At 52.8% G+C, this 18,471-nt stretch overlaps 1 protein-coding gene across 2 annotated transcripts in view; it reads left to right on the top strand.

The window, feature by feature from the left end:
- The window catches only part of CTIF (cap binding complex dependent translation initiation factor), a 324,153-nt gene that overhangs the window by 93,544 nt on the left and 212,138 nt on the right, over window positions 1-18,471 (top strand). For both annotated transcript variants that reach the window (XM_040264524.1, XM_040264525.1), the window contains exon 3: window positions 186-257. In XM_040264524.1, the coding sequence (XP_040120458.1) occupies window positions 186-257 (72 nt within the window). The remainder of the gene's footprint in view (window positions 1-185; window positions 258-18,471) is intronic.

Below are 18,471 nucleotides of genomic sequence, written 5' to 3'. Positions count from 1 at the left end.
TCCATGGAATCTGGAGATGCCAGCTAGCACCTGCTGGTAGAGAAGGGTTTGTTGTTGGACATGGCCGAGCAGGATTTCATACCCGCTATACTTCAGCAGGGCGGGACCCTGCGTGGGGGGCCAGGGCAGAGTGAGGATGAGCCTGTGTGTCCTACCATCACTGACCACTCCTTTCTCCCCTGCAGTGGACGGCAGACTGCAGTGAGCAGCTGGACAGCAGCTGTTCCTTCTCCCGAGGACGAACGCCTCCACAGCAGGTAGGGAACCAGCTCTATGCTCTGGCAGGGGCTTATCGTGGTCATGTGTGTCTGGGGTCCTGGGCTGCTCACTTTGGTGCTCCTTAGAGGTAGAGATGTGGGGAGAGCAGGAAATGGCACACAGGAAGTGTGGTCTGCCATCTGGAAAGTTCTCCCTGAATATCCAGCCCACAGTGAAGCCTCCACTCCCCAGAACACATAGATTCATAAGGTTTATTTTCAGTAGCAGCATTATTTATAATAACAAACATCTGCAAACAACTCATGACCCATTGAGAGGGGAATGGATAAATGATGCAAGAAAAGTCCTTAGAGTGTAATGTAACACAGGAGTGAAGTGAGTGATGGATACTACAGCTTCAGTGGAATATTATTCAGCAGTGAAAGGAGTGAAGTGGAGGCTCACATATCAGCACTGGTGATGGAGCCTATGAATAATAGGTCTCCTAGGGTTTTGGTGCTGGTGGGGCACTTCGGAGATGACTTCTGCTCCAGGTTTGCAGAGGACCTGGAGGGGCAGCCCGTGGGGGTGAGGGAAGCCAACCAGTGTCCTGGAACCAGGCTGGAGCCCCCTACTTCGCCCCCTGCTGCTTCCCTGTGAGATCCCAAGAGAACCCCCGAGCGGGTCCTAGAGGGAAGGAGGCAGCTGCTCCTTGAGAACTGTCCCTGGTGACCCCCCGGGTCCAGCATACCCGCTGGTTGTCGAGCTGTCCTTGTTGAGATGGTGGGAGATGGTGGAGTCGGAGGCTGAAAACGCCGTGCATCTCTTCCCAGCCCACAGCCCAGCCTCACGCTGTGCCTGTCCAGAGAGATAAGGGAGGTGCACGGACTTCAGTAGTAGCTCGCTCCCAGTTCCTGAACGGCTGCGGTGACACATTGCCCGGGCCCACTTGCCTGTGTCTGACTTCAGTGCGTGCACCTGATGAAACCAGCTCTCCTCTGTTCTCTCCTGAGGGAAGGTGGTCTGTCCTGAGAGAGGTGTCGGGCTTTGCTGTGCCGTGGTGCAGGGGGACAGCTCTTCTGCGCAGCTTTCACGTGCGTGTCCAGCTGATTCTTAGGTAGCTCGCCGTGTGCAGCCTGGCACGTGCGGGTCCAGCTGATTCTTAGGTAGCTCGCCGTGTGCAGCCTGGGTGAGGTGCTCTGCCACAAACTCGGTGGCAGTTCTCTTTTGTCCTCAGCTTCCTTGTGTAGAAACCAGAAGGCTCGATGGCCTCTGAGGGTCCTTCTAGCTTCTCCACGCCATCTGTAGACAAAGAAGCTAGGTCTACAAGATGTCCTGACCTGACCAAGCTGGGACTTGACCCCAGGCCTCTCGCCTGCCCTGTCCCCTCATTGGCCCTTCTCCTTCTCTTCCTGTAGTAGGTATCCTCCTGAGGAAGTCTTTTGTCCCCCTCACTAGACTGCTGATGCTTGGTCAGGGACCCTGTTTATATTCCTGAGCCCCTCCAGCTCTTGGCCTAAGACTTGGCATGTCAGGGGCACCAATCACTAGTATCTGGGCTTTCCTACATGAAGATCCCCTTAACTCATCAGTGGCAAAGGTAGTCTTGGATTTGAGGACTCAAGAATCAGAGAGAGGGCTTCAGGGGAGGGTTGGAAGTCTTGGATGGGGACAGAAGAGGCTGGTAAATGAGAGGCCAAAAAAACAGCTCTCTGTTAGTAGGTATCTGTTTCTGGAATCTTCTGGAATCTTCCTTTTGGTCCTTTCTCCTTTATCTTCTTTTGTCCCTACTCTCCCTCTATGGCCCCATTTTCCCATCAGTCCATACGTGTTTCTAGCGGGGAGAGAACGGTTATCCTCCCACGTGCTTCTCGTCTGCCTCCCTCATGCTGAGCTGTCCTTTCACAGCTGGTGTCCCCCCACCGAAGGAGAGAGGGTGGGGATTTGGCCCGTTGTTCAGTTTCTAAGCTGTGTCTGACTCTTTGCAACCCCATGGACTACAGCATGCCAGGCTTCCCCGTCCTCCACTGTCTCCCGGAGTTTGCTCAGACTCCTGTCCATTGAGTCAGTGATGCCGTCCAACCTTCTCATCCTCCTTCACCAGGGCCAGGACTTGTGGCAAGGGGGTACCCTGGCACAGTGAGGACCAGCTGCCCCTCAGTCCCACCTTGGGAAGCAGCTGAACAGTTGGCTTGGGGTAAGCAGAGGATGAATGAAATGCAAGATCAAGTGCAACTGAAGTTAAAGAAGAAACTGTAAAGGCGCGTGTTAGGTCCTTTCTTGTCAGGATGAGCTGAGCATAGGTCCATTGTAGCAGGGAGCGCCAGGAGAGGAGGCGGGCTCTCAGAATATAAGCCCGCTTTACTCCCTGATGTCCCGAGGCAGGCGGGCTTCGTGGCCTGGCCCTCCTGGATGGCCCGTGGTGCTGCACACAGCGCTGCAGTGCCTGGAGAGGCAGGAGTTGGACTGAAATGAGGTCTCCTGAAGTCAGGAGAACCTTGGTTTGGTGATGAAAGGCCTGAATGTAGACATTAGTGACACAGTTAATGACGGTACCCTTGTGGCTCAGCTGGTAAAGAATCCACCTGCAATGCGGGAGACCTGGGTTTGATCCCTGGGTTGGGAAGATCCCCTGGAGAAGGGAAAGGCTACCCACTCCAGTATTCTGGCCTGGAGAATTCTATGGATGGTACAGGCCATGGGGTCGCAAGGCGTCGGACACAACTGAGCGACTTTCACTTCGCTGATAAGGGTACAGACAGTAGAGTGGTGTTGGCAGGATGGAAGTCCTTCTTGCCCCCAGCCCAGGAGCGTGTTCAGAGCTGGCGTGGCGGCTCGGCAGTGTTGGGTCGGCCTCTGTCCTTCTCATGGTTCTGCCCTCTCTCTCGTGTTGCCTGTGTCCCGTGGCCCATGCTGGCTCATGTCCGTCTTCCTGCCAGGCCTGCATCCACTCTGGGCCTCATCTCCAGGAGCCTCTGGTGTCTCCTCATGAAGCAGCCATCTTTTTAACATTTTTTTTGGCTGCGAGGTATGCGGGATCTCAGTTCCCCAAACAGGAATAGAACCCACACCCCAGCAGTGAAGGTGGGAAGTCTTAACCACTGGACCACCAGGGACGTCCGTGAAGCAGCCATCTTCTGACGCCCTCTGGTGGAGGGATCGAAGCTGGTCAGCATCCTCTAAGGAACTGTATCACAAGAAAAGCCCCACTGCTGGCCGGAGGCAGGGCCCCTGCCCACCCTGCTCACCCTGCCCTGGGGTGGCCCCCCAATGGAGCTGCCCACTGAAGAGTGCCTCTGTGGGGCATGGCTCTGGTGGGATGGTGCTGCCCAGACATTCCTCAAAAGCCCCTTCAGCCTGGTCCAGCAGAGGCAGGAGTCCTGGACCAGCTCATCGGGACGCCTCCTAGCCCTGTGAGCACCCACTGGCCTCCTCACTGCACCCTCTCACCCAGGCAGACACCCTCTGCCTCATACTAATCCATGCTGTGGTTGGGATGTTCCATGGAAATATCTGCCTGCCCCTCAGCCTGCTGGCCAGCCCTGAGCTGGACGCCAGGGCTGCCTCTACATCTCTGACCACCCCTGGCCCAGGGCCTGGTGCACAGTGGGTGCTCAGTAATGATTCCTGCAATGGCTCAGCGCTGGTCTATGCAGTCATTCCCTTGCCAGCCCTGTCCCTCTGGCCACAGCAACTGTGCTGAGCTTTCAGATGTGGGAAGATGGTTGGCTCTACTGTCCTCCTGGGGAGAACTTCAGGGGGAAACTGAGACTCAATCGAGGTAGCTTGGGTGGGCTGGCTGCTCTGGCACTTTCCTTGACTGCCACACCTTGGCCACCTATGCCCAGAACAGTAGGGCTGGCAGGAGGGTGCTGAAGCATTGCATTCTGCCCAGGAAGCTGTGTGGTGATGAGTCTCAGACCACAAGCCTAAACAGGCCGAGGGCAGGCCCCATTTAGGGATTAGTTTAGCACTGGGATTATTTTTTGTTGTTTTAATTAATGTAAAAAATTGAAAACAAACCAACCAACCCTTGCCTTCTCTGCACCCTTTCAGAGGCACGTGGTAGAAGTAAGCCAGGGTAGGCAGAGACCCATGAGATGGGAGGAAGGGGGTTCGGAGAGTCCAGAACAAAAAATGGGCTCCATGTAGCCATGAAGAGGCCTGACAACTGCCTGCCATTGGGGATGGGCTGTGTTGGGGACTGTTTGGCATCCCGGCAGCATCTTTCCCAGAGAGCTCATCCATCACCTGGTCAGTTACTCAGGAGGTCGGAATACAGTTTCCACCTTCTTATTGTAATAGGGGAAGTGCCCGGAGAGGACTTAGAGAAAAGCACCTGGATTAAGAGCGTGTGTCCCAGTGCATTTAGACGACATCTCTGACTGAGACTTAGCATTTGGGAAAGGAAGCTGAAGGTGTATGAAAGGCTGTTGTGAAATCAGGTACAAATAGCTCTTCTCCATCAGCACAGAAGTGCCAAGGAAGGGAAATTGATATGCACGACAGCAGCAAGACCTCTGATTAGACCTTGAGAAGGACTTTCTGACCAAAGGACTGGTTGGACCACAGTGTTGGCTGTTGAGCAAGGGACGGGATCTTTGCTGGGAACCTGATGAGCACACATCTTACCAGACAGGTTTGTGCGAAGCCCTGGGAAAGGTGGGGGTGTGTCAGAAATGTGTCCTGAGTCCTGGCTGAGAGCCCGTGACCCCTCACTCCCTGGAAAGAAGGAGAGAAGGCCACTCGCCTGTTCCAGCGTGGTGCCCAACCGCAGATTGGAGCATCAGGGTGAAAAGAGCCCTGTCCCCAGGGTCAGGAGAGCCAGGCCTTGCCCCGGGTGTGGCACACGCTCCAGTGCCCCTTCCACACGTGAGACACTGGGCTGCACGGCCTTCTCTCAGCCTCTCTGAAAGCCTCTTTCATTGTTTACACCCGCTGTCTCCATGAAGTGGGACCAAATAGTGGCTCACATCAGCAGCATCTGGATTTTCCTGATTTCTCTGCTCTTTCCTCCACCTCCCCTGGTAGCCCTGCCAACCTGCAGGTTAGGTGTATCCTAGGCGTCCGCAGTGACTGTGACCCGGGAGGTGACAGTGGTAGGCACTGGTGAATGTCAAATGTACCACTTATCTCTGGCCCACGGAAAAGGGTAGAAGGGGCTTTCTGCCAGCCATCTTGCTGCCCTCCAGGAATTAGAGTATCTTGTTCAGAATCAGTCTAAAAACTCGTTAGTACAAACAGTATCTGAGTCAAAGTGGCTAGATTTTTAATCAGCTTCTATGGATAATTAAGAAATACCATGTGTAGGTTCATGGCACTGCTCTCTGCTCACTCAGCATGTCTTGATTACCTGCTGTGAGCTTGGCTCACACATGAGCTGGAGCCTTCCGGCTCACTACCTGTTGTGGAGTAGAAGCTAAAGGCACACACAATATGTCCTCTGCTCCTACCAAAGAGATGCCCTGACCACAGACGCTGTAGTCATTCTGAGGAATGGTCCTGTTAGTCTCCGAGGGTAGGGAGATGCCTGCAGGCTGTGAGACTTGATCTGAGCCTTCAGGAATGGGTAGGATGTCGGACGAGATGAAAGGGAAGAGAGAAGAATCAGAAGAGAGAAGAAGCAGCGTCAGCAGAGACTTACACTGGCCATAGCGTTGGGACGCTAGGGAGGCAAGAGAGAGCAAGCTGGAGTAGCTGGTTAGTACCACGTGTTACCAGAGTGGAGAGGGGTGAGGATGGTGAATGCGGAGGTGTCTTCGTGCCCCACTGAGATGCTGACCTGGTGTCAGCCCACCCAGTGTCTACCTTGTATATCATATTTTCTCTGGTGTCCATCAGGTAAAGTCTGTCCTCTTGTATCAGTCAGGAGAGTCCAGGAACTGCTGTAGTAACAAGCAGTCCTGAATCTCAGTAACTTTAAACCTCCCGTTCAGGACCCAGCTTGGTGGAGCAATTGCCATTTTCACCAGTCATCATGGCACAGGGCAAAAAAAGAGTCTTGCATTGGCAATTCAGCACTCCAACTGAGGTATAACACGCATCACTTCCACTCTTAACCCGTTGCCCAGAACTAGTCATATGGCGCCTCCCAACCATGAACACCCTAAATAGTATAATGCTACTACGTGCCAGAAATGGGGAAACCAGAACTGTGTGGTGACTGGCTAGAAGGACTCCCATGCCCCACTTCTAGAGGAAACTCACCAGGGGCTGTGGCTGACCTCCTCTTCCCCGATCTCCACCACATCGGATCCGGAGCTAGGCAGGCGTCCAGTGGACCCTCAGGGCGTGGGCTCTCAAGATGAGAAAAAGCTCAGAGGTCACCTTATCCAACCCCTGCAGTGCAGGGACACCCCCCGCCTCTGCCGCCCTGAACCTCCACCCTCCACCTGGTGTGTCCATTGAGCTGCTGGAGGTTTCCAGACATGGGGAGCTCCCTGCTTCAAAAGGCGTCTCAGAGCATGTGAGGCAGCTCCACTGATAACAGTGTCTCTGATTCAGCCTAAACCACCTCCTCGTAACTCCAGCTGATGGTTTGATTCCCTTTGTCCGTGGCTATTTAGCCTCCGTCCCCATAGCACATCATGGCAAGGCTGTTTTCGGAGCTAAAGATCCTCGTTCCTGTCATGGTTCGTGCATCGCTTTTCATCCACTGACCCAATTAGCACCTCATCTTTGTGTGCCACGCACCGTGCTGGGAACCGGGATGGCAGATGCGATGGGCGTGTCTCTGTTCTCAGGGAGGGTCGAGTGGGGCCGGGGACAGGCACTTACATCACAGGGCTAAGAAGTGTGGGGCAGGACACGGTGGCTCCCAGGCTCTGCCTTGGGTTGCTTTGCTGGGAGCGTCGTCAGTATGGACTGCATTCCCTCACACAGCGTGATCTGTGAGCCTCCGCTGCTCTCAGCATGGGAGCCTCTCTCTTTCAGAAGATGCCATCTGTCCCCAACCTTGCGGTGACGTCTGGCTCCAGTTCATCTGGAGAAACCAGGGTATAACACTGACCCAACAATATTAATGACTGACTCTTATAGGGAGAACAGTCAGCAAACATTCACCAAGCGCCCACTGTAAACAGGATGAGCCGTGTGGCCTGCTCTCTGCCCTCAGAGTACTTAGTGTCTGGGTAGAGAAAGAAGGCTTTCTCAAGTGGAAAGCAGCAATCCAAAGCCCAAGCATTTGTAAATACAGAGAGGAAGGGAGCTGTTGTCTGCAGGGTGGCTGGCATTTGTAGGGGGATGGGCCATGCTGTCATGGTAACCGCATCTGACTGGAGCTAGGAGATGTGAGTCCCTGTCCCTGTACCTCTGACTTGCTGTTTCATCACTGGTGAGATACATCATCTCACTGTGGCCTCAGTTTCCCCTCTGAAAAAATGAGGAGATGACTAGACTTAACATCAAAATGTTTTGTGAAAAATATAGACCTAAATTTCCACTTCTGGGAAGATAGAATAGATGTTCTTTTCTATATTCCTTCTGCTAAGTACAACTAAAAGCCTGGCCATTCTATGTAAAACAGACCAAAAATTCTGAAAGGTGGAGAGGAGGCAGACTGCTTGGGACCTTGGGACCCGAGAGATGCCACAGGAGTGACCTCCCTGGGCTTCCTTCTTGCCTCCTGTCTCCCAGACTTGAAGCTGAAGAAGCGAGTAATCAAGAAATGCCAGTGGACATGGATTTTTCTTTTTTAAGTCCCGACAAAAGACTGTTTCTCCAAGTTTAGGTCTAGGAAAAGGGTGACCAAGCAAGACAGAAAAGTTAATAGCCCAGGAAAAACCATGGTCCCGCCCTCACCCTCACCAGCAGAGACCCAGCAGGAGCCTGGATTTCCCCTTCCTCTGGGCTGTAATGAAACCCCCGAACCCGCTCACCAGGGTGGTGTCCGTGAAGGTCAAGTAGGAAGCTGCAACTTTCATCCCTGCTGGCTGGTAAGAAACCCCTCGCCTCCCCCCATGGCCCTGCAGAGGGGGGCTTGGATGCCCACCGTCACTCAGTGGGATAGAGATGCCTCTCCCGTCCCTGTTAAGATGTGTCAGAGGAGGTTCTAATAAGGAGTTGGGATTTCCACTGTTGCCCGGTGGTCCTGAGGCCACATAGCAGGGTCAGTAGGGGCTGTGTGGAGCCCTGGGACTCCCATCTCTACTGAGCTGCAATGGGTGCCCCCTGGACTTCTGCCCCCACTGGCTGTCATGAGGCTGTGCCCTTCTTTTCCCTGCCAGAGTGGTACCACAGAAAGCCAGCTAAAACAGAAGATTTAAATGAGATTCAGAGTCTCATTACATAACACGGAAGTGTCCTGATTACAGTAAAAAATCATGTGTCATGCCAAGAATTGCGAAGATTTCAAAGTGAAAGAATGAAGATGATCAGTAAATATCAACACTGAGATGGGAAATTGGACTTCATCAAAATGAAAAACTCTCGCTCTGGGTAAAAACCCTTTTCAGAGCATGGAAGAGACAGATTACAAAGGGGGAGAAGATTTTTGCAAAACATGTATCTGACAAAGGAGAAACATCTAGAATATATGAAGAACACTCAAAACTCAGCATTGAAAACGGTGCAATTAGAAAATGGTCAAAATATACGAAGAGAGATTTTTTTCGCCAAAGAGGATATATGACAAACTTAGCATATTAAAAAGCAGAGACATCACTTTGCTGACAAAGGTCCATCTAGTCAAGGCTATGGTTTTTCCAATAGTCATGTATGGTCATATGTATGGATGTGAGAGTTGGACCATAAAGAAAGCTGAGCACCAAAGAATTGATGCTTTTGAACTGTGGTGTTGGAGAAGACTCTTGAGAGTCCTTTGGGCTGCAGGGAGATCCAACCCATCCATCCTAAAGGAAATCAATCCTGAATATTCATTGGAAGGACTGATGCTAAAGCTGAAGTTCCAATACTTTGAGAAAAGACACTGATGCTGGGAAAGATTGAAGGCAGGAGGAGAAGGGGACAACAGAGGATGAGATGGTTGGATGGCATCACCGACTCAAGGTACATGAGTTTGAGCAAGCTCTGGGAGTTGCTGAAGGACAGGGAAGCCTGGCATGCTGCAGCTCATGAGATCACAGAGAGTCAGACACGACTGAACTGAATGGAAAAGCTGTCAAATGAGCACACAGGAAGATGTTCACGGTAGCTCTTTATACACCTATCAGAATGGCTAAAATTAAAAAAAAAAAGTGACAACGCTGAATGTTGGTGAAGATACAGAGAAGTTGGATGACACACACATAGCTGGGGGGGATGTTATGTGGTACAGCCATTCTAAAAACCGTTTGGCAGTTTCTCATACAACTAAACCTACAAGTACCATATGATTCAGCAATTGCTCTCCTGAGTGTTTATCCCAGAGAAATGAAAACTTAGGCTCACACAAAAACCTGTACTCAGATGTCTATAACAGCTTTATTCATCATAGCCCCAAACTGGAACCAATCCAGATGTCCTTCAACAGGTGAATAGTTAAATCCGTCATGGCACTCAGCAATCAAAAGGAATCAGCTGTTGACACACGCAGCAACATGGATGAATCTCCAGGGAATTGTGTAGCGTGAAAAAAGGCCAACCCCCCAAAGTTACATATTTCACTAATATCCCAGTCTTAAAATGCCAAGTGGAAAAGGAAAGGACAGCCCACTCCAGTATTCTTGCCTGGAGAATCCAAGGGACAGAGGATCCTGGCGGGCTAACAGTCCATGGGGTCGCAAAGAGCTGGACACGACTTCGCGATTAAACAACAACAAAACAATACAATTATAAAAACAGGGAGCAGGTTAGCAGTTCTCCATGGTTACGGGAGGGCACAGGATGAAGTGCGTGTGGGTACAGAAGCGCAGCAGGAAAGACCCTCGTGCCAGTGGAAATGTTCAGCTTCCTGACAGTACCGCCGTCAGTACCCTGGATGTGATGCTGAGCTGGACTCTGCTACAAGCTTCCCCACTGGGGAAACTGGATCAAGGATACATGCATGTGTGTTGTGCTAGTCACTCAGCTGTGTCTGACTTTCTTTGACCCCATGGTCTGTAGCCCGCCAGGCTCCTCTGTCTACGGGATTCTCCAGGCCAAAAATACTGGAGGGGGGTGCCATGCCCTCCTCCAGGGGATCTTCCCGACCCGGGGCTCCTGCATTACATGCAGATTCTCTACCATCTGAGCCACTGGGGCCATGAAATCTCTATTAAAATTTCTTACAACTAGATGTGAATCTGCTGCTGCTGCTGCTGCTAAGTCGCTTCAGTCGTGTCCGACTCTGTGCGACCCCATAGACGGCAGCCCACCAGGCTCTGCCGTCCCTGGGATTCTCCAGGCAAGAACACTGGAGTGGGTTGCCATTGCCTTCTCCAATGCATGAAAGTGAAAAGTGAAAGTTAAGTCGCTCAGTTGTGTCTGACTCTTTGCAACTTATGGACTGCAGCCTACCAGGCTCCTCCATCCATGGGATTCTCCAGGCAAGAGTACTGGAGTAGGGGTGCCATTGCCTTCTCCAAGATGTGAGTCTACAATTCACTTAAAAAATTTTAAGTACAGAACCTTTTGTTTCATCACAATATTTCAAGCAAATCTCATGTAGAAAACCGAGAGGGCAGAACTGTTTGGTGAGGCAAGGGAGGGCACCCCCCTGCTCTCCCCCCAGCTCCATCCACGTCGTCACTCTGGGAGCATCTCTGCGGACCTCCCAGGTCAGCCCTGGGCCCTCAAGCCTCTCCTCCCTGCCCTTCTGTGGTCCTGTCTGGTGCTGGCAGGAAAGGGAGGTATCTCTGGGGGCTGGGGAGTTCCAAGAAGGCCTCTTAGTGAGGAGCCTTGGAGGATGGGATCATTTCTCTGCACACAGGTATGGGGCAAGCTGAGTGGGACCCTATTCCTTCAGCAGATGCTGGACAGGCAGCCAGCCAGAAGTGGCCTCTGCTGTAGCCCAGTCTAGGATAGGTACTAATAATATTACCATTTGAAATTTTTTATTTAGTTATTTATTGGCCACGCCTGTAGGATCTTAGTTCCCTGACCAGGGATCAAACCTGGGCCCCTTGTGGCAGAAGCATGGAGTCTTAACATTTGAAATGCCAGGGAAGTCCCCGTGTTACCTTTGAATCCTGGTGGTGATGGTGGTGGTTTAGTCACTAAGTTGTGTCTGACTCTTGTGATCCCATGGACTGTAGCCTCCCAGACTTCTCTGTCCATGGGATTCTCCAGGCAAGAATATTGGAGTGGGTTGCCGTTTCCTTCTCCAGGGGATCTTCCTGACCCAGGAATCGAATCCGGGTCTCCTGCATTGCAGGCAGATTCTTTACTGGACTGTGCTATGAAGGAAGCCTGGTTAATTAGCCAAGAGACTGGAGAAATGTACTTGGCTACAGACTTTAGTAACTGTCTCCCTCTCCTCCCTAGCCTTTGGGTCCTAATTCAAAGACAGGGTAGAAAGAGAAGGGACAGGTTGGACAAACAGGCAGGAGAATTCCAGAAAGAAAGGAGTGGCCTTGTCTGCTCCTGAACTCATCTCGGGTGCCACTCAGGAGGCTTTTTCTTCTGGTCTCTGCTCTCTTGTTCTCCTGCCTCTGGCCTTTCTATTGTCTCACTCACTCAGTCAGTCATTAAGTTGTGTCCGATTCTTTGCAACCCCATGGACTGTAGCCCGCCAGGCTTCTCCGTCCATGGGATTCTCCAGGCAAGAATACTGGAGTGAGTTGCCATTTCCTCCTCAAGAGTATCTTCCCAAGCCAGAGATTGAACCTGCCTCTTCTGTGTGGCAGGCAGATTCTTTACCACAGAGCCACCCAGGAGGGATTGAAACATTGGAGGTCCATCACTGTCTTTCACTCCAGCATGTGGGGGTGCTGTCCTTGGTGCTGAACACGAACCACCCACCCCCACCCCACCCAACACACACACACATGCATGCACGCACACCTGCACATGCAGGTGTCAGGACAGGGCTGTTTCTCCTTGGGCCCTGCCCTCCCCCACCACTTCCATCGGCACTTGAGTCCTACTAATTCTCTGCTCAAGCAAACCCAAGTCACCCTCAAAATCTGAGGGACCAAGAGGAGCCAGCCTGCCGGAAACCCCTGTTTTAGCCCAGGAGATGCCATTGGGGTCCTTTGGTCTTCAAGTATTCTGTGTAATGTAAAACACTCTCCCAATGTCTCATGTTTCACTTCCTGCCCCCACCCTGACTTGGGAATCACTAATTTAGTCCAATGTTCATGGTACGGAAGAGGCAGCTCAGGTCCAAGGAGCTGGAGCAACCCTCCTGGGGCCCCAGGAAGCAGCTTGCAGACCTTGGGTCCTGCTTTCCCATCCAGCCATGCAGGAAGTTTTCCCTGGAGTCCAGAGTCATTGGCATGCATTCTGTCATTTGATGCTTAAGTATGTGTTGTGTTTTTGGTTGTATTTTCCTTTTCTGTGTTGTTTTTTTGGTTGTATTTTCCTTTTCTGTGACTCCCCATCTAGGTGGTAAGACCTGCGAGGCAGAGGCGAGTGCCTCGGGCCTCCTGCAGCCACCTGGTGGCTAGCACTGTGTTAATCCACCGTGTGGGTGATAGATTGGGGCTGGGGGTAGGGGACTTGGGAGAGCATCCTTGGAGAGGAAGGAGAGAAGTCTTGTCCACTGTTTAAAGGGACAGCCCACCCTGTCAGCTCCCCTGGGAGCCCCAAGCCTGTGGGGTTGCTTGCTCTTGACTCCTGTGATGGACGGAATCTGTGGGAAAACATTTTGCACCAAGAGAGGGAAATGGGCTGGGATTGCGAACCTTCTGAGGAGCGGCAGCCCGCATCTCTCGGGTACCCAGGTGGGGCCCTGTAGAGCTGGTGACCAGCAGCTGGCCCCTGGGGCTGCAGGCCCCAGTCCTGGGCTGGCCAGCTCTGGTGCAGCTGACACAGCAGCAGACATCAGACTGACGTGCTCAGACATCCTCTAGTTGGAACTTCACTTGTGACCCTGCAGATAAAGGCAGGAGTCCTCCTGCTGCCCCCTGCCCTGTTCAGCCAGGTTCTGCCTTATTTCCAAACATTTGCAGCCTAGGATTGTCAACACACACACACATTCACACACCTGTGCACATGCATGTCGTGTGCAGAAGCAAAAATGACTCTGCAGTTGTATATTAATAAAAAACAGCAGCACAGAAGAGGGTCATTTTTTTCCCATTGCACCTGACTTGGCGTGTTTTTCTACTGCACAGTGACTCACTCCCATCTTGTTCCGTTCACTGCTGCATGGAGCCCTGTCTCCCTACCCATCCCAGCTCACACCCCCACATTCCCTCTTTCTCTCACTGCAAGCGATTTACTCCCTGCCCCAGTGCTGCCTTCCCAAGAGACAGACTCGGAGAACCCAGGTGTTCATAGGGATGTGGACGTGTGCTTGCATTATGGGAAACTCTGCGGTGGGATCAGAAGTTATCTGACTCATGTGACGGCAGGGCGCAGTGGCTGAGAGTGTAAACGCTGGCCTCACACTCTGTGCATCCCCATCTGGGAAATGAGCTGTGATGTGAGCAGGTTCTCTGAGCCTCGGTTTCCTCATCAGTGAAATGGGCATAATGATGGCAACAGTTGCTTCCTAGGGCTGCCACAGATGTCAAGGGCTCAGGTGGTGCCTGGTGTACCAGGAGTGCACCAGGGTTTGCGCTCATTCTCCGGAGCCTGTCATCCCCTGAGCTGAGGCAGCTGTGCACCCAGTGTGGCCCTTTGAGAGGCGGCTTCAGTCCCCCTGACGGTGAGCAGCCGTTTCCATTTCTTTTCCCACATGGTGTAAAGTGCTCATTAGCCCTTTGTGATGTGCTCTGCGAGCAGCACAGTTCACCCTGGCAAGGGGCCCCCTAATTGCCAGTTAAAGGGGCTGTTGTGAAGGCTCCAGCAGCATTTAAGTGCTAAAAAACGATCCACTGGAAAGCGTGATTGTTTCTGAGAAGGCTCCTCAGAACCTTGGCATTGCAACAACTTGGGGGCCGGGCCAAGTGACCTCAGGGCCGGGGAAGGGGTGGGACTCGGAGGGAAGCCTTGGTCACCAGGGCCAGCTGTGGAACTGGAACTTGGAGAATGTTCTTGAAGAAGCCAGTGAGGCTTTGTGGAGAGCTTTCAGTGCCTAACCACGGAGTACTTGCAAAGAAAATAATAATGAATGATGCTGTGTCCCAAGACTCAGGAGGGGGTGGGGGTGAGTAGGCAGGAGGACACAACAGAAAAGTGAAGCCAGGGATCCTGCCATGGAGGGGATGGCAGACTAGTTGGGGAAGAGAGTTTTACTGAGCGCTTAAGATGGCTATTTCCTAGTGGGGTTTCCTCTGGGGGGACCACAGTCCTGCAGGACTCTCTGTGGAGTAGAAAGGAAGAGTGGGGTGGATTTCTGGCCAGAGACATTTGATGAAAGCTGTGTAGTGTGCTGGGCTTCCCTGGTAGCTCAGCTGGTAAAGAATCCGCCTGCAGTGCAGGAGACCCCGGTTCAATCCCTGGGTCGGGAAGATCCCTTGGAGAAGGGAAAGGCTGCCCACTCCAGTCAGTGTTCATGGGCTTCCCTGGGCTCAGATGGTAAAGAATCCACCTGCAATGTGGGGGCCCTGGGTTCTATCCCTGGGTTGGGATAATCCCCTGGAGGAGAGCAGGGCAACCCACTCCAGTATTCTTGCTTGGAGAATGCCCATGGACAGAGGAGCCTGGCGGGCTACAGTTCATGGGGTCACAAAGAGTCGCACACGACTGAGCGACTAAGCATGGCATAGCGTGCTGCCACCTACTTGAAGGTTCAGCATCTAAGACCAATAAAGGCACTGAGAAATTCTGCAATAAAATAATTATCAGTCATGTGATTCTGTGCATCCCAAATATTTGACTAAGGAACCCTTTAAAACTTTTTGACCCCCAGGAAACTTTTTAATATCCACTGTTTCCAACAGCATATTCCATGGACCCCTCCGGCTGCCCTACTTTTAAATGACCAGCCGTCCTTTCCCTCAGTGATTCTGATGCACACTGACATCTCTGAGCCCACGGCTTAGTGTTTCTAGAACACGCTGGGAGCACACAGTGGATCAGGAAGGAAATCGGCCACCGGGGTGTGCGCTGCACAGGGTTGGTGCAGGCTCGTGGGGCACCAGCTGATGAGAAAATGGCAGAACCACAGGAAGGAAGGCTCTTGAGCTGGATCCCAAGAGAGAGAAAGACCAGGGGTGGGCGGGAAGGAGACTTGTTTTCTCTGAGTGCAGGAAGAGCACAGTGGCCCAGCTTGCAATAAAGCCAGGGCCTTCGGGACCTCGGGGTGGCCTCTGAGCCCTTTCACAGACAGTGTCTGAGCCGCACAGCCACACAGAGCCTTGCCCGTGTGCTCGGGGCACCTGGAGGCCCCTATAGCAGCAAGGGGAACAGCCACGCCCCTCACCACGTTCTTCTCTGCCCTGTCTGTGTCTTGGGGGTTTCATGGTTTGAGGACTGGAGCCCAAGGTCAGGAAGATCCACTGGAGAAGGAAATGGCAACCCACTCCAGTATTCTTACCTGGAGAATCCCCATGGACAGAGGAGCCTGGCACGCTATGGGGTTGCAGAGAGTTGGACGCGACTGAGTGACTAAGCAGCAAGCAGCCCAGGACTCAGGAAAGGGGAACATCCAGGCGCTTGATGGTTTCAAGGGCTTAGCCTGGATCTGACTCCACATGGCAGGTGGCTCCAGGGTAGCCTGGGCACTGTCAGCCCGGAGCTGACGGGCGCCGGGGTGGGCATGGGAAACCACTAGGGTCCTGGCTGTCAGTTCAGTGGCAGCAGTCACCCCACCAGTGAGTCCTGGCCCCTCTGGGCACCAGCTAGGTCACCACCTCAGCTTCATCAAGGGACCAGGAAGGGAGTCTCTGCTGGCTGAGGCTCTTCCCTTCCTGTGCTGAGACTTGAAGGACACAGACTTTGCTTCCAAGAGCCAGGCCCTTTCTCCAGCCCCGGGTGATAAAAGGTCTCATGCAGTGATTATATGCGTATCATGTCCCATCGCCCAGCACTCTCAGACGCGCAGGTTCTTGTTACGTGCTGCAGTCATCATGCCAAAGGGAGCAGCGACAAGTAAGTCATCCCCGTCACTGGGATTTGCGCTGTGGGCTTCTCCAGACATGGCCCTCTGCCCTGTTATGACGCTGGCCTTAGTGGGGGTCACCCTGCTATTGTATTCAGCAAGAGAGGCCACAGGCTTGCCTGCTGCCCTCGGCACATACTGTTAGCGGCCCCAAGAGTCCTTGCCCAGCGCCGTTGCCTCCTCTAGGGATGCTGTGCACATTTTGTTTCCCTGGGACCGTGGGACGCCAGGGCTCCAGGCCCCTGGTCTAAAAGGGGCTCGTCCTGCCATTTCTGTTCCTCAGCTCAGAGAATCAGTCATGCTCTGGGGGAGGGAATGGAGGCAGGAGGTAGACCCGAGTGAGGAGTGGAAGTGTCGGGGTGAGATGGAGGCTTCCACTGGGTGCGGGTGCTGCTTGCTGAACCAGAGGTTGAGCTGATGAGAGGGTGATGGGGGGCGGTTGAGTAGCAGGGTGTTTGCTAGAGACTGCAGTGGTCTCAGGGTTTTTGGCATTTAAAATAGGGCTCAGGTTGTCTCCATCAGCTCAGGAATAAGTTCTCTGGGTTGCTGTGAGGGTGGGTGGGAATTACGAGGACTCCACGTTGGTTCAGTTGGTAGTTAACCCGCCTGCATTGTGGGAGACCTGGGTTCCGTCCCTGCGTCAGGAAGATCCCCTGGAGAAGGGAACGGCTCCCCACTCCAGTATTCCAGCCTGGAGAATTCCATGGACGGAGGAGCCTGGTGGGCTGCAGTCCATGAGGTCACAAACAGACACGACTGAGCAACTTTCACTCAGTCACTCACACACATGAGGAAATGTGTGGAGGGCGTCTATAAACTATGACGTACTGAAAAAAAATAGAGGCTTCTTGCCTCCGAATGGAGCCGGTGCTGCAGCGCGTGGTTGAAGGGGCAGGGCCTCGCTTTACAGGGAATCGCCTGCGCAGGGGCCCAGGGCGAAGCTCCTGCAGCTGCCCCCCGTCACTCTTCCCCACCAGCAGCCAGCAGGGCCTTGTCCTGGACCCCCAGAATCCAGAGGCTGGTAGGTCCTCTGACGGGGAACCTGCTTCAGAAGAGGCTGGGGACTGAGTTTGTGATGCCCAGGCACTTCACTCAGTTGGTGCTCCCTGCACGGGGCAGGTGGTGGAGAGCCTCCTTTCTCTGCTAGGAGGGGTGCTGGTCTCATAGCCACCACCTCCAGCCTCCAGCCCAGGAGGGAGGTTTATGTGCATTTGGACTGTGGTGCTGGAGAAGACTCTTGAGAGTCCCTTGGACTGCAAGGAGATCCAACCAGTCCATCCTAAAGGAGATCAGTTCTGAATATTTATTGGAAGGACTGATGCTGAAGCTGAAGCGCCAATACTTTGAATATCTGATGTGAAGAACTGACTCATTGGAAAAGACCCTGATGGTGGTGAAAGATTGAAGGCGGGAGGAGAAGGGGACGACAGAGGATGAGATGGCTGGATGGCATCACCAACTCGACGGACATGAGTTTGAGTAAGCTCCAGGAGTTGGTGATAGACAGGGAAGCTTGTTGTGCTGCAGTCCGTGGGATTGCCAAGAGTCGGATACGACTGAGCAACTGAACTGAACTGACTGGAGTGTTCATGAGTTACCTTCAAGATGAATCACACTCCTCCCAGTGAGATGCTTACAGTCTCGGGTGTAGCTGCGGCTTTCCCTCCCTTTTTCATGGTTGTTCTCTCTCCATCCTATGTTCCTCCTTCTTTCAGGGCCTCAGATCTCAGGGCGGTCACTCCATCCTGACATCCTTATCTGTGAATCAGTCTTTCAGGCACAGAGACAGCAGGGCCTCTGCCTCTCGGGGTGGAGTCTCTTCCACCAGTTGGCAGGCATTGGAGGTAGACCTACTCTGTGCCCAGCTTGGCCACTGTGGGGGAACAAGAACAGAAGGCAGGTGCAGTTCAGGAGCTTAAAATGTAGTTGGGGTCATGGATGAACCGTGAGGATGTGACGTTAAGTGAAGTAAGCCAATCACAGAAACAGACAAATACTGTGATGTTACACTTGTGTAAGGTACTTAGAGTCATCAAAATCACAGACAGAAAATAGAGTGGCTGTCAGGGTCTAGGGGAGGGAAAAATGGGGAGTTATTGTTCAATGGGGATAGACTTCCAGTTTTTCAAGATGAGAGGCGTTATGGGCATGGGTGGTGCTGACGGTTGCACGATGTTATAAATGTATTTAGTACCACTGAACTGTAC

This window comes from Oryx dammah, unplaced genomic scaffold (genome assembly GCF_014754425.2).
Source record: "Oryx dammah isolate SB20612 unplaced genomic scaffold, SCBI_Odam_1.1 HiC_scaffold_22, whole genome shotgun sequence".
Classification (NCBI taxonomy): domain Eukaryota; kingdom Metazoa; phylum Chordata; class Mammalia; order Artiodactyla; family Bovidae; genus Oryx; species Oryx dammah.
Note: the sequence above shows the minus strand (reverse complement) of the source record. Positions and strands in the feature narration are given on the sequence as shown.